General features: G+C 40.8%; 4 protein-coding genes across 4 annotated transcripts; 2 read left to right on the top strand and 2 right to left on the bottom strand.

Annotated features, from left to right (window-relative positions):
* Window positions 1-466: 466 nt before the first annotated feature.
* Window positions 467-1,076, bottom strand: BDB00DRAFT_829620 (uncharacterized protein). Its single transcript, XM_053123960.1, has 2 exons — window positions 872-1,076; window positions 467-757 (listed from the first exon to the last, which is right to left on the bottom strand). Exons 1-2 carry the CDS (start codon window positions 972-974, stop codon window positions 618-620), a joined length of 243 nt encoding a protein of 80 aa, XP_052978457.1. The 5' UTR covers window positions 975-1,076; the 3' UTR covers window positions 467-617.
* A 2,558-nt stretch (window positions 1,077-3,634) lies between these two features.
* BDB00DRAFT_829619 (GPR1/FUN34/yaaH family-domain-containing protein) lies at window positions 3,635-4,785 on the bottom strand. The gene has a single exon (XM_053123959.1). The coding sequence runs from the start codon at window positions 4,721-4,723 to the stop codon at window positions 4,022-4,024; it is 702 nt and encodes a 233-aa protein (XP_052978456.1). The 5' UTR covers window positions 4,724-4,785; the 3' UTR covers window positions 3,635-4,021.
* A 2,618-nt stretch (window positions 4,786-7,403) lies between these two features.
* Window positions 7,404-10,870, top strand: BDB00DRAFT_873642 (uncharacterized protein; the record flags this gene model as incomplete). The annotated part of the gene is made up of 16 exons (XM_053127118.1): window positions 7,404-7,587; window positions 7,687-7,772; window positions 7,870-8,087; window positions 8,193-8,388; window positions 8,467-8,554; window positions 8,619-8,734; window positions 8,799-8,945; window positions 9,009-9,316; window positions 9,403-9,488; window positions 9,648-9,723; window positions 9,797-9,927; window positions 9,995-10,050; window positions 10,124-10,305; window positions 10,388-10,484; window positions 10,583-10,718; window positions 10,830-10,870. The coding sequence occupies 16 exons, from the start codon at window positions 7,404-7,406 to the stop codon at window positions 10,868-10,870; spliced, it is 2,148 nt and encodes a 715-aa protein (XP_052978455.1).
* A 4,420-nt stretch (window positions 10,871-15,290) lies between these two features.
* On the top strand, window positions 15,291-15,816 carry BDB00DRAFT_765816 (FUN14 family-domain-containing protein; the record flags this gene model as incomplete). The annotated part of the gene is made up of 2 exons (XM_053119543.1): window positions 15,291-15,512; window positions 15,610-15,816. 2 exons carry the CDS (start codon window positions 15,291-15,293, stop codon window positions 15,814-15,816), a joined length of 429 nt encoding a protein of 142 aa, XP_052978454.1.
* Window positions 15,817-15,964: the final 148 nt, after the last annotated feature.

Genomic DNA, 15,964 nt, shown 5'->3' with positions numbered 1-15,964 from the left:
ATAATATTGTCTATCCTCAATAAGCAAAGTATCAAATTAAGATATTATTATTCGGGCGTAAAACAAGGGAGGAAGAAGTAAGAAAAACTCTAATAAGTACTGAGCTTACCTGCATAATGCAATGCAAGAGGCGCCTTCTTTCTATGTGAAAAAAAATAATCTTAGAAAATCCCTACTCACACGGGTTTGAGTATACGAAACAGCGTACACCGTCAACTGTATGTTGAGAGGGTTGGTTCAGGTAAATCATTTGTGCAGGCCTTCTGAACACAAAGAATTTCTAGTTCTGCACATCATTTAAAGGCGTTGTGTACATAATCCTGAAAAAGGTGGTGATCTACAACAGCATATTTCGTTGTACAACGAATACGCGTAAGCACTGCTAATTACTATGTACTCATTTCTCGTTTTTGTGTCATATGCTATGTCACATTGACGATGGTAAAAGTTGTGCTAATAGGTTGTGTTCAATATTATGTCATACACGGCGAATTTTTATTTTCAAAGACGAGTACAACAAGGAGGCTTTAGTGAGATGCATACGCTGGTGTGGTATGACATTGATTGCATTGATAAATATGTTCTGCTTTAATTTCTATTGAATTTGATAGCTCTATTTAGGCTTCGTTGTGGGCCTGACGGAAGCAGGTAAAAGTGTGGCAACGGATGTATTCCTGTTCGCAGTTGTCTTGGCCATGTCTGGCGTATCCCATTGGGCAACGGTCTACACAGTCCTTTTCGGTGAAATGAATGGCATCTAATAATACAGATGTAACGGCGATAATGGTAATCCATTATCATTCAGTAAAGAGATGATTGTACTTGTGATGCTTCGTTAGACATATATATATATATATATATATATATTTACCGGACATAATTAGCTCAGTTGGATCCTCCTCCGCTTCTGAGCAAGCAAGGGCTGTCGTGGCGGCAAAATAGATGAAGACTGGCAGCAAGAATTGGAAGCGCATGATGTTGATATGTGATTATTCCTTCTTATTTAGTTTCTTGGTTTTTAATGTTGGTCGTTGCCGTCGTTGTCGTCGTTTTATATAGTTTTTTTTTTGTTTTCGATATTCACAATATCAGGTCATCAAAGAAAAACAGCCCATACTTATATGTTTGCTAGAAGGTCTCAAACTGACGGGGGGAAACAATATGAGTGAGAATCATTCGATTAATAAAACCCCCGGTGTCCCTTATTCAGCCCTAGTTTTTTTCTCGATCTTCAGTAGAAAGTACTAAAAAACACATGAGGAGGAAGCGTAATAGTGCTGTTGCTGCTGCTACCAAAATAAAACAGCAGCAGCAGCAGCAATAGCAACAGCAAATGATTGTGTACCATACCGCGGAACTCAATATATCACCTATTCAACAACCAACGACCCTTTCTCGCCTCCCCTGCTTCACCTACCTTAATAAGACGAATTATTATAGTACCATCATACAGGTACTGTAAGCGGACATTTTCTGCCCAAGTATGTCACCTAATTAAGGGAGAAGAACAGAGGAGAGGTGCAGTTTGATTACGATGGATTGAAACTGGTAAAGTAAAAAAAAAGGAATTGGCATAGTATTACTTGTGAGGAAACATACTCTTGGCTGGATATAAGGGAATGCTTGTAAAACAGTAATTCTCAAAAGTACCTTTCAATTTGCCCTTCTTTCAGCAACGGTGGTGATATATAGTCGTGTAATTGATGGTGATTTTCCTTCGCAAACTAAACGATACAACAAGCAGTTGTTGTTATCAAGTATACTGGTAGCGTTTGCGAATCCCTACTGCTTATTATACGCTGTTGATAGAGATATGCCAAAAAATTTAATATGTCAGAAGTTTGTTCGTGTGAAGCAACAACATCAAAGATTATGCACGCCACTGCTGAACATCAAATTGCTGTTGGAACATTTAGAAGAAGCTACAAAAGCTAGGGTACTGCAGTTTATTAAAGTGAGCCCTATTGTTCACGCTGCACACACCCCCCAAAATTACATTATAAGCAGCATGTATGTACCACTATGCGAGTGGCTGCAGATGGAACCTCATTATGTGAACAGCCTTTGATGGCCCTTCCACCCAATACTGCTCCGCGTACACGGGACACCATTAATATGCATGTCGCCCAGACTATATGCCGAAACCGCTCAAAAATGGATATTCCATCAGCGTCCCAACATTCTGCGTCAAGCTGGCGTGACAAGACGCGCTGCTACATACATCTTCCTTTTTTGACGTAACGACAAAAGTGTAAAACGCAATGAAACGCTCACTTCAGTCGAGCAGTTCATCCAACAAAAAAAAGCTTGCATCTGAATGCGTCGGAAATTTAAGGTTGTAATCTGATGCTGTTCAAAGATTGCAAAAAGCATTAAAGTACGGACATCTAGACGGCAATTGAACAGAATGTGTTACATACTATTCACGACGAGTATTGCTGACTTTGTCGTCCTGTCGCTCTCAGTGTGGGAAAAGAATAATGCATGGTAGGGTCAGTGCTGGTGGTTACATAAACTTACCATTTTTGTCGCCAGTGAATTCACACACACTGCATATATGGATTGATAACGCCAAATATGTACACAGTGTGTGTGCTACCTACAATTAAAGGGACATCTGCTATTGTGTTTGAGAGGTATTATACTACCCGCTTTAATGCTAGGCTACGTACTTCCTATGTAGTGAAATAAAAAACATCAAAGTGCTCATGATATCAATTGATTTAATATACACTAAATCATATAACAAAAGAATTTAAGTTGATCTTATCGAGGAAGTAAAAAAAGGCAATTTCATATGTACGACAGCCCTTGATAGATAGGTACACCGAGCATGTATTACATAAGAAGCGGTGTTTTTACTTTCGGCTGATGTACTGCTTGGTTTCCGGTGGCCCAGGGTATGTTGTCATACAGAAACATGAAATGTAACACTGAAGAATATTGCATAACTGTGTAGAAAATGATTTATGGAAATACCGTTTTCGTCGGTATTTGTAATGTCAGAAAAGAGAGTTGACAGGTGCACTATGAAATAGTACTGTTTTCCACATGTATCCGGCGTAGCGCTAATGTAATTCGGCCTGACTGCATAACTGTCAATGCGCCGCCCGCCAAGAATTATTAGCCGGTTTTTGTAAGCAGTATACCATTTTCTGGATATTTAATACTTAGTAGAGGATATCAGCTTCGTGCGAACGGGCTCAATTGTATAGCGTAGTCATAAATCACTTCTTAAAGAAGAACACGGAAGAGTCGATAAACAGTAGTATAGCTGTGTGCTAAAGGTCGTACATTGACGAGGGCAGTAAGCGCTTTGTCCTGATCAGTGTATGTATGGGATTTCACAAAAGAAGTATTGGTCACTGGGTGAGGGGGAAGACAATGACACCCAAAAAAATTTTTACAAGGATGGTGGCACAGAGAATCGAGAGAAAAATGGGCTTGTTGGACAACCAAACGCATGTGCGTAGCTATCGTCGCCCATCACCGACGCCGTCAGAGAGTTCTCACGGTTTAGATTTTTAAGTTCCAATGAGATCCACCTGTCAAGTCCCGCTATCTCCCGCTCTGTTATCCACTTGATCTATACATGATAAATGCTCGATTGATTGTATTTACGTAAATGTGATGTATTTATTTCAGGATATCAAATTGCTAGTATGGATAATAGCTAAACAAAGATAGAGAGAGAGAGAGAGAGTATCTGCGTGGTTATATATTTATAGTACAGAGTGAGCATTGCATTATGAAATGCGATGCTTTACAGACAATGAAAATGTAATAACTATAGGGTGTTCAAAGTAGTATTAGATAAAAGTAGTAGTGGTAAAGAGTAAGAAACTATACAATAGACAGCCACTGATGACGAAGACAGTAGAGGACACTAGTGGTAGTAGTAGTAGTCGAAAAATCAATGTGGCATGCTTTTTATGGGTTTAATAGAAACAATATACGGATTCTTTTTGTTGCTCGATATAGAGAGTAGATAGTACGTCCAGCGTTCATCGGGTTTCATCTTTTAGAAGAAAGGCAAGTTCATAACTTTCTCCTCAGCCCAGAGGATGGCGGTCATGACGTACCAAGCAGTGAGCGAAAGAGTGAATGAGACCCAGGCACCAGCCTTGGTCAAGCCAGCGACACCAGTGAGACCGCCGAGACCACCGAAGAAGAAGGTCAAGAACACTTGGAGCAAGACTAATCGAATAATCCAGGGCTGCTTGAAGGTGCCAATGAAGAATACTAACGATGGGACAGCGAATGCAATTTGCCAGAGACCGATGACATGGTGGAGTTCGTGCATACCCTCTTCACCTGCGGCCGTGACCGCGGTCATAAAGCCTGCACCCGAGCTGAACATGACACCGTACGAAATCCAGAAACCGGCGTATGTGAGCATGGTGGTGGCAGCAAAGGTGTTGCCTGCAACCATTTCAAAGATACCGCAGACGAATTGGCCCATGCCCGAAAAACCGAGTGCAACGCCAAGGACGCCCTGAGGAAGCTCGGTGACAATGCCAGCGTTCGTAATGCCGACAAGGAAAGCTCCAAGAGCAAAAGCACCGAAACCAATGGCCATAGGGTTGGACACCTTCTTTGCGTGTTCGGGGACGTTGCAGAAAGGTTCAGCGTGCTGGTGGGAGTGGCTGGAACCGGCACTCTTCTCGACATCAAGGACAATGCTGCCTTCGTGGTGTTCGACTTCGGCTTTCTGAGGGCTCATGGCGATAATGGATGAAAATAAGAGAGTGGTTTCGAAAGAGGAAAAGCGGACGTTTGTGTTTGTACCGAACGAAAAACAAAAGACTTTGACCAAACAGTTATTGCTTTTATACAAATTGATGATTGTTGCACAAGTCGCTCGGCTTTCCCCACAATTTCCTGGCTATATAACTCAGCCTTACCCGATTTGGCATCTCACTTTTAATGGGTGGCGAGGGAAAAAGGAACAATCTAGTAAGGAATATACTTCCCAAAGTCGCTGTAAAATGCAGGAATTCACATACACAGGGTCGAGTTCCACCCGTTATAGACAATAACTTACAACCTGTCAAAAAATGTAGTTTACTTCCCTCCCACTAGGAGCAAACTGCCAAAAAAAAAAAACGAAATACTTTGTATTTTCTCAAAGAACACACGTACACTGTTACCACCACAAAGCTCTATATTTTTGTCCCTCCGAAACTTTACCTTTTCAAGCTCCATCCCGTATCTGGGGTAAAATCGCGACTTATAACCTGGACAAATGAGTGAATTATACCAATGATTTATCTCAGCCAAGAATTCGAAACGATAAGAGCCCTTTGTGTCGCCTTGGTGACCGCTGCCTATGATTCAGCTTTCTAAGCAAACTCCCACGTTTTTCTCTTTCGCCCTCCTCGTTTTTTGCTTTCGAACAGTTTGACAGCATCCTTTTCGCTCTTTTTTTCCCTGTCTTCGATTTTCTCATCAACCCTATAACAGGCAAGCTCTCTTTCCCACAGATCAAGGAGAACTTTCCGAGCTAACAAAAAATCGCCTTTTCTAGCCAACAGGATTGAACTGCCCACCCGGTTAAACGACCACCGAACCTCGGTGATCGAACGCTTTCAGGCGTATCATGTACAATGGGCAGCAGCAAAATAGAAACAATGTACGCGTCAGTTAGTCGCCTGCGATATATACGGCTATCGTTTAAATTATCATCAGCCCCGAGGGTCGCGGTAATAACAACTAGTAGTGCTGCAGCTATGTACCATCATTGCTACCCACAATCCAATTTTTTCTGTCTGATCTCCATTCAATTACCAGAAAATGATCAACGGCATACTAAGGTTGATTCTTCCCGGTTTTGTTCATATTATCTCTGTTAGTAGTTCATGGGAAATTTGCTTCGAAAGCGGATTCAACAGAAAAAACAAGGTTTGAGCCAGCGATCCATCATACACTCACTAACTTGGATGAAGAAGAGCCACACGCACACAACAACCGCACATATACTCACGCGTCATCTGGCTTTTCCCATGCCATAATATTTGATTACAATATACATCCAAAAAGAGGCATATCCACCCACACTCCCCGTCAACCTACTAATAGACGATGCCCCTTTCATGGCTCCAAAAGTAGCGTGATTATCCAAATTCTGATTTCAAGACACACAGACACGCACGGAAAGATCATCTGGCTTGTTGTATTTGCTAGAGCGCGCTTTTATTTGGCAGATCTCCTTTTGGACGCGCGGATGAACGGAACTGCAAAAGCGAACGAATAGACGGAAAGTACCGACAACGATGGATAAACGAAAAGTCTACCATGTATACCGTACATACACCACACAGGGCGTCGTCGTCAATTGCTGTCATCATTCTAAAAAAAAAAGCTACCCTGGACCTTTGGTCTAAAAAGGTCTATCCGAGTAATCGTGCAATATGACAGCAAAGACTACTTTGTTGTTGCTTCATTCAAAAACATAGCAAAAGAAAGACAACAGCTGATACATATAGTGGCTATGTTCCGTCGGATTATATCATTGTTGTAAGAAATGAAAAAGCTTTTAATGGCTTGGGATATAGCTAAGCTAAGCATTTACAAACAGTTGTACACATGGAAATCCTTGCCACTATCGCCACCACTCTTCTCAATCGAGTTGCTGATTCGTACATAATGATACATAGCTCCGTAGAATTTGTAAACAGCTGTTAGTAGTTTGTCGATTCTTAATCAAGTAATTGGCAATACTTCAACATCTCATATGTACTCTCATATTCGACCTATCTGGTGTAAAGTCAAAATGATTAGATCAAAGTTGCAAGTACCCGGTGTTGGTTCCCCTATCGCCATCATCACCATCATCATCACACATAAAATATTAAGTTTGTGCTCCGGCCAAAACCTTCAGAGAAACCGGGGATCATACTCATGGAAAGATAGACTGCGTCCAACAATCGGCCGACAAATGAAATCTATTAAAGAGATGTGTATTTCATTCTCTACAAGTTTGACCTTGAGAATAGGTACTGCCTGTGCGACCGTCAACAGATCAAACCAGGTCCGTACATTTTGTGTTTGATCAGTAGACAAGAACATGCAGCCAAGTATTTGGTTCAGCCCATAGGCGTCAGCTCAAACTGGATATATTTGGGATAATGGTGATAGAGAATATTTCTGTGTGATCCCATGAAGCTGCTGGTTACAAAGAAGAAGTCGTACTGCCCACATAAATTTTTAGTACTACTTTGTAAGTGCATAGTAGTTTGCCATGAAGAAAGATATTTCTATCCCTCAGTTACAGCAAAGCAAAAGATTCTGCTTCGTATGGGTCATTAAATCAAACAGAGAAATTGCGTTCCGCTTGCTCTGCCCAAACTGTGATATATATTTTTTATGCCTGTGCGTGTTTGCGTTGAGACCAAAAGTTCATTATGGACCTGAGACTACCGGAAATAGTTGTACCCAATGGCATTTACGATGAAGAAGAATCTAGCAAGGGACCTGAGATTCATGAGACAAAATTGCAGGTTATGCCCTTAGGCAAAGCTGTTCACACATTACTACACGTTAAAGAAGAAGCTTTCCAACACGCGATCAACAAACCTACCAGAGACTGTAAATGTTGCTTTTTTTATTTTCTTGCTGGATCACCTCTCATTTTCTTTGCCAGAGACAAACAGTAACTACAGACATTAACACGCGTACGATGAATAGCACCAATTGCACGCGCACTGTACTCAATCGATGAATATCTTGAGACACCGCGTTTCGAAGATATATACGATCCTTTGAAAGATCAAGTACGATTAAAAAAACAGGCAAAGTGGGAAGGAGGGAGGCAGCATATTGCTCGCATACATGGACGAAAGTAACGCTTCGTAAAAAACACTGTTGTAGTTCCTGAAGCCTAAGAGTACTCAAGCCAAGGCAGCTTTACGACTGGCACAATATGTCCTTTTACATTCTCGTCACAAGGCTAATTTTCGGTCATTCTTAAAGACGCATGAATTGCAGTCGGGCGATAAGCGTGCGCATTTGGCAGCTGCTTTATTGCTGGAAAGTGTGGCTGTCGACGAATTTATCCCGGACCTAGTACGACTCGCACAACAATATGGGTAACGTCATAATGGAATAAAAAGGTGTATACACTATGGGTGTGCGAGGGCAAAGAAAGAAGGGTAAAAGTTGTTGACTGTGCCGATATGTATATGTATGTATAGTGAGAAGCCTACGATGACTGCATGTATCGCTTGTGATGCAGTACTTGCCTGCTCAAGACAGGCCTTACAACCGAAAAAATCCAACAAGGAAAACACTGGATTAATGATTCAGGTCATTGAAGAGCATGAAGATGATTGGAACGGAATTGAAGAAACCTGGGAATACATTCAGGATATCTTTTCTGTTATGAGAAAGGTACATCATTATTTCTTGTTCTTGCATGGACAGCGTTCAAAGACACTTATATAATTACTAACTGATCCGTTATATAAGTGGTACCCTTTTGATCCAATTGCCACGTCTGCATGGAATGAGCTGCAAATATTCACAGCGTGCGCCAAAAGAGCAATATCTAACCGAAGTAAGGGGATTAAGGATAGAATACATGAATCTGTGAATTTCTTATTAAAACACTTTGGATCAAGACTTGTATAAGCGCATCAACAAAGCATGGAGCAGTATATCTGCCCTTTTAATCTCGAAAAACATCGTATCTAAAAAACCATTGGCTGTCAAGAAGCAATTGGCTTGTTTGCAAGAGGTAGCTAAAACAATGGTTTGTTTTACACATGCATTATACTTATGGTACTACTATACAATTGTAGGAAAGCGATCCATTAGTACGGTATCTGAATATCATTTGTGTTGCGCTGTTGCAAAAGTCCCAATGGATAGTTAATGGAGGTGACAGACTGCTGTCTTTGGAGGAACGAGATATCAAGGAACGAATATATGCCAGCCTTGTTGACATGGTAACGAGTCTCAATTCGAATTTCAAAATTGTCTATTTTGTATGACTCAACTATTTCACGTAGATGGAACAATCACTGCCCTGTCCTTTTGAGACCTGCGGGAAGACACTTATTAGCCAGACAATAGTACATGCTCCACACCTTGTGAATACAGAGCATGTTCCCAGTACAGTATCGAAGAAAGTAATCGAGGCAGCCCTCAAGGGCGACATTGCTTTGGATAAGCTTCCACACTCAGTAGTATTCTCAAGCGAAGCAGTACAAGTACTTGTATCTGCTGTTGGAAATTCGAACGTAAAAGCAGGTGATATGCTCAACGACCTTGTTACAGAATTGGAACGGGATTCATCAAAGGATGCTTTTAACATCAGGTATATTATTGTTTCATTTTTGTTCAGTGGATTAATCATATAATAACGAGGATTTCTCAAAAATGATAACCTTTCTTTTATTGTAGTTGCCCCATCGTCGATGAGCTCTTAAAATTTGTAGCAACCAATGACCTTGCCTGCAAAGTCCTCATTCGGTTTATGGATATTGCTGGTAAGCTTACTATATACCAAGATATACACACACTTAATATTACTTTCTATATACGTAAAAAAAGAGGCTGAACAACAAGGGGAGATTTGCGTAGTTTGATATTTCGATTGATTAAAATGGCCCACGACCCTAATCCGAGGGCCAACCAAGTGTGTAAAGCATTGATTGCCAAGGCATTAATGGCAAAGACTTGGTCGAATGGTGACGGCGTTTTAGTCTTTGTGGGCATGATCAGGTAACACTCGACACAAACACAATCAATCAATATTTCTTTTCTTTTCGCGAGCACTAAATCGAAAAGAGTGTAGATACTTTAAGAGCACGAAAAGATTCCCCGAGGTTAATTCTCACAAAAAATCGCTCACATCACCTGCTGATATTGTTGCCACAAGTTCGTCACCTGTTGAGGGAACAAATGATCCGACTTTAAGCGATGATGGTAAGTAACAAATAGTGGCAGTTAGCAAAATTATTGTAATATATACTCACTACTTGACCATCTGTAGAGGTCCAAAGGTTTGCAGCAGAAGTTTTGTCCGTATTACAGTTATGGGTTATGAAGGTTAGTCAGGATATGATAGATATGTGAATGAACACCTAAATATTCAATATGCGATATTGAATTTTTATTGTAGGCTACCGATGAAGCAGTTCAAAATGGGCTAGGGCAGCTAGTCTACAGCAGTTACTCTGCACCCAATGACGGTACATTTATTGACGCTTGGAAAAACATATCTCATGGAATTGGAAACAACCATCCAGAAGCAATTTGGACTGTCATCATTCGCTGTTTGCATATTATGAAAGACCAGACGAAGTAAGTCTATCCTTTCATAAATGTTATCGGCAAAAATAACTTGTTCGATCAGTGCAATTGAACCATCATATGTTATAATCAGATTAACAGACGAACTTTTTGAAAACGAAACTGAGGAAAGCGAACGTGAAGTGTATACAATTATTGTGAAGCGCCTGTCTCCACTATTAATACTTCGGGTAAACCATTGCTAAAGCACTAAAATTTGCTTTTTTCCAATATTAAGGATACAAATGTTTGCTAAAGCTGTAAGACGATCTAATATGATGTGGTATAGACATTCCATCAACAAGCATATGAGAGCGTTACATTACCTAAAGTGGTTCAAGAAGGAGTGGATTGGTCTACGTTGGACTTTAAAAGTGAAAAAGTAAAATGGTCGTCAGATAATGGTTCCGAGCATCTTGATTTGAGTAAATCCTTATTTGATGAACTCCTGTCCCGGTAGGTTACATTTTTCAAATAATATGTTTAATGACATCCATTGCTTAACAGCTTTACTTTTGGTTTATATTCATTTATAGTGTACGGGATCCAGCGGAATATCAAGAAAATCGAACATTAGCGAAGATATTACTAGAACATATTTTCTGCTTGTAACATAAATTATACCACCTGTAATTTTAGGGAAGACTATATTTTTGTAAAAATGTCGAAGAATACTATTAATACATCTATAAAACCACAGTGTGGATGTAGTAATACTTACTAGTATGCGTACACAGTAGAACACTTGTAGAGTGCTATTTTTAATGTGTTCCCCCGAAGTAAATATTTAGAAAACAAGGATTCTAATACTGCTGGTTTATAGCAGAGACATGCTTAAGTCCTTATTGGCTCTCGTCCTCGCTCAAAAGTACTTCAGACCGATATTCCGTGTCGTAATTGCGGATTGTCTCGAGATAAGCAATGTAGTAGATATACGTAGGATGATATCGTTGATTTTGCCGTTCCCAAGAAGGCACCAGAACAGCTCGATTTCCGCCAAGGGCTCTACTCAAGTTAGGAATATGTGGAACCTTTATATAATTAATGCTCTACATATCATAGGCATCAATACAGCAATATTTACCAGCCAAATAAGCATTCCTAATCAATAGGAAGTTGACCGATTATTAATCAGTAAAATCAACAATGAAATTATCACATACGTAAGTAAGGTAAACAGAAAAACGTTTGCACAAAAGTACTTACCAAACTCGTTTTCCTTTGCGTTTATCATAATGGAATCAACAATATGTACTCGTTATTAAAACGCTATATATATTGGCGAACACGGTTATTGAATTTAACAGGGAAGCACAGCAACACTAGTAACATACGTAACTGGAGTGATGTGAATAGAAGTATACTTTACATCAGAACGTTCAGCAGATAATTGTCGTAGAGTGTGAGAATATGATGGGCAGTATGGTGACCAACGGCCTTCTTTCCACCGGACGGTTTAGTAGTATATCCCATCTTTTATGTATTCGACATTGTGTAAAAGATCGATAAAAGTGTGGGTGAAGGTGCAGAGGACGATGAGTAAAAGAAGCGCCAATGAAGCCATCCGTTTTCTGATTTGGACTACAATTTCGAACACGATTCCCTAACTAAATGGTGAAAGAATATATGTGAATTGCTACTGATCTGTTTGTTATACAGTACATATGTTTCTAGCAGCATAAGCTATCATATATACCTACCGAATTTTTATAAACCAAAGTCGTACCATCGAGTGCAATCATAGCATAATAACAGATATAGCACATGCATCAACCCAACAACTTACAACGTTACTTTCAAATAATATTTTCTACATAAAAGCAACCTATCCATAACACAGAAATGAAGCTCCAAATAATAACTGGATATTCTCGCCCAGGAAGTATGACTATGGCTTCAACAACTGGAAGCAGTATGGCAGCGAGGAAGAGGTAGTTGTAAAGCAGTCGCAAGTACCTCAAGCCGCAAAACCATATGTGGCGTTTCTCTTCAATAACAAAATCGCTTTACAATGAGCATAATAACCGTTGTCGTACTATTGACCCGCTGAATGCAACGTTGACGGAAAACAAAACATGGTTGGCGATATAGATTAGGCAAACTAATGGAAACCTAGCTCGTCTAAATGCTTGCTGGCAACACAGTGCTGTTTGTAGAGATGTGGTACCGGTTTTGAAATGGTGGAAGTTGCTTTGTCGTTGAAAATCATCAAAGCTCGGTCAAGCGCGTTGTGGCATTACGTCGCGATCGTCCTGGTGCCAATATAGCGTCGGGCGATACACCCAGGATATAACAGTGTGGCGTCACCGGTATATAGGATAGCTGGTGCATCCAATCTAGCACCATATCCGGACATTTCGAGCATAAAAGTGGTAATGCGTTCGTCAAGGTGCACAAGTAGTCAGGATGAAACACTTTGGCCGCTTGGATCATGTAAATGATTAGTATCCGGGCGTCTTCATATTATTCGCAAAACACAGCTTTGCTAAAGCACTCGTAATGATTGTAGGCAGGTCATAGCAATAAGCTTTACCGGTGATGTTTGACACCGGTTTTACGTGGATAAGTTACATGTTATCGCTGTTGATAAGCATTCGCTTCATCAAATGGGCTGAATTAGGATGCTGAACAAGGCCGGCTAATACAACATTTCCAGCTGGCGTCTTGAAGAATTTTGGATGATGTTGTATCGCATGTATGAACATGCGATTGGTCTGTCGAAAAATATGATCGAATTTACGGGGCTAGAAGAAAAGGCGATTTATTCTGAATGCTATACATGCGAACTAACGAATGGGGATAGTAAATTTTGAGCTAGCATACCTGCCAGCCTTTGATATTTGACAGCACGCTTACTGTGGACCTCTCGTTTTTGAAGAACACTATGTCTGCTATACTGTATTTTTTTTCCATCGGATGCGTTACGCGCTAATTTCTGGTGGTAATGTCCGTGTACTAGCAGAACAGTAATCATAATTACAATGATTACTGCTCCAACGGCGAGTTGTTGATTTGGTGAACTCTTTGATTTGGTGAACTCTTTATTTCAGGCACGCAAAATATGTAAACCAACCTGTGGAGGTTATAATCTGGCTCCGCAGCGGTAGCAACATTTTTTTCATTATCTTCGCTTGATAGCCGTTTTGTTGTAGCTATCCACAATTGAACGGAGTATTGGCCGACCCGAAGGACACGATGAGTATCGATAAAATACGTAGTAATCCATGGTGAGATGGCGTGACTATGATGAACTTGTAATAAATTGGACCATCGCACGTTGGTCTGTTTATGGCGGAACGGCAGGTTGACAATCAAATGGCGGTATTTGGGTACGCAGAGATGCAAAATTCGCTCTCACGTGTCGATCTGCAAGCACAAAAGTCCATTTGCTGCTGCTAAATCCATCGCAAATGTTGTAGCTTTATCTTCGCCTTCAGATATATATTCCTCAAAAACTTCTCCTAACCAACATGAAAGATCCTGGCGTTGTATCCCAAAGTTCTAGATAGATCTCATGTCGTAAGCGTCGAGGACCATAAGAAACAAATGCCAGGTGAGTATCGTTTAGAAAGCTGATTGCTGGGTCAGGTCAATGCACGCTCCACTCGTTGGTTTAAATACCACTTTCGACGTCGCATATCAGAACCCAATTATGCTGATGAAGGGTCATTAAAAGCCTTGTCGATGAAACAGCCATACGTGCTCCTGGAGGGAATACATGACCCCAAATGACACGAGAAGACGGCCATCTTTTATTGACCACAGCTGTATGGGATCCTTTGCTCGGTATGTCGCTGCAAACTCTCAGTGAAATCAGAGCCATGTCGTGTAAAACGGAAAATCTATAACTCGGACCAAGCGATTCATCTATGCTTTACGTGGTGTAGCCGAAGAGTACAGTGTTAGGTTGAGCTACAGCGAGTGTATTTGGGCAAGAAGTAGCATTGTCCGTCGGAATGTATTTTTCCATGGTAACTGTTTCGCTTCATGAACACGACATATTCCAAGCCATGACACCGCAACAGACCCACCATCTCCAGAAGAGATAGGATAAGACTGCGGTATGGACGAAAGACGACTTTCCACGTCGGTCGTAGGTAAAGTTGTATGATGTTTTGTGGTAGTAGTTGTAGATCGGCTGTAATTTTAAATACGTCGCTCTTTTGTTGGTGTTTCAGAAACGCCACGAACTTGCAGTCCTGCGAAATTACGCACTGATCTATGCAGTTGTTTGTTTGTACGTATATACAATGTACACAACAAACATACAAATTAATACCAGCAGTATCTATTCAGGAATATATGCACGTTATGTTCGATAAGAAATGCATGTGACGAATAATAATTAGTTGTACCAACTACTGCGTTATCGGACATGCTGGCGAAAGAGAAGATTACAAGGAAAGGGTCCCTAAGGAAAGGGTCCCTGGAAACAACTATGATGTTTTCTTTTTGGTCATGTCATGAGTTTGTTCATTACTATGTCATGCTGAATTCGTATGAAATACAGAAAAAATCCACCGCGGGCCAAAATACGTTCTCGCATTTGACGTCATCGGCCCGAGAATATAACGAACAGTGTATGTACCGTTATCCTACTTACCTTCTTTTCCTGCTTTCTTAGCATTAGCGACATGCTTCGTACTACACGACTCTTTCAACATGCATCCCGGGATTTGGTCACGAAACGATCATTCATACATGTCACGAGAGCCACAACAACATCGCAGTGTCCGTCTCTTGCATAAATTTTCTGTTTTCGTTTCGGCGTTTGACATCAAATAAAAGCTCTAATATGATCATTTTTATGGCAATAGCAGTAACGCCCACTCGACCATCACTTGCACGGATAGCAGGAACATCAGCTGCTTTGATAGGATCGACGACATTTTTGAAAAAGCCAATTTTGTGTCAAGGTAAGCTGGTTTGCTTATTCAACAATTTGAAAATGATCAGATGTCATGTCTTACCATTTTTTTTGTCAAAAAGGATACGCTATGCCCGGAGCACCACCGTCTTCAGTGGATGCTACTCATAGCTTTAGTTCAGTGTTCGATGAGACTGGTAGAAAACCAAGCGATGCAGAGGTTGGAAAAACGCTGTTTCACAAGGGCGAGTTGTCCTTTGGCATCGTGCTCGGGTTTTGCACAGGCTATTTGATCAAGAAGGTTGGCAAATTGTTTGCTCTTGCAGTTGGTGCCGGGTACATCTTTCTTCAAGTGAGTTACACGCACTCAAATACAAGACAAACCGTCTTGTCAACATTATGTACGTACCGAGAAAAACTTGCTGATAGCTACTAACTATTACATTCAGTACTTGTCGTTTAAGGGATTAATTACTGTTCACTGGGACCGGCTGGAAGGCGGATATCAGCGTCAACTGGATGTTGACAAGGACGGCAGAGTGACCCACAAAGACGTTCGGACGAAGTGGAATGGATTCGTCGGGATTTTGACTCATAATATCCAGTTTAAATCCACGTTTATGATCGGCCTTTACACTGGTATCCGTTATGGTTAAGAGTTCATTTGCTGTTAATAAAAAATATTAGTTTATATGAATCTTACGACACCGTTGCTAGCTTGCTTCGACAACGGAATAGTCTCACGTTGTCTCCTGTGCTGGTTAACATAATCATGTACTGACTGTCGAGCCAAGCACATTCAGC

Source organism: Zychaea mexicana (genome assembly GCF_025766255.1).
Source record: "Zychaea mexicana strain RSA 1403 chromosome Unknown BDB00scaffold_50, whole genome shotgun sequence".
NCBI lineage: Eukaryota > Fungi > Mucoromycota > Mucoromycetes > Mucorales > Lichtheimiaceae > Zychaea > Zychaea mexicana.
Note: the sequence above shows the minus strand (reverse complement) of the source record. Positions and strands in the feature narration are given on the sequence as shown.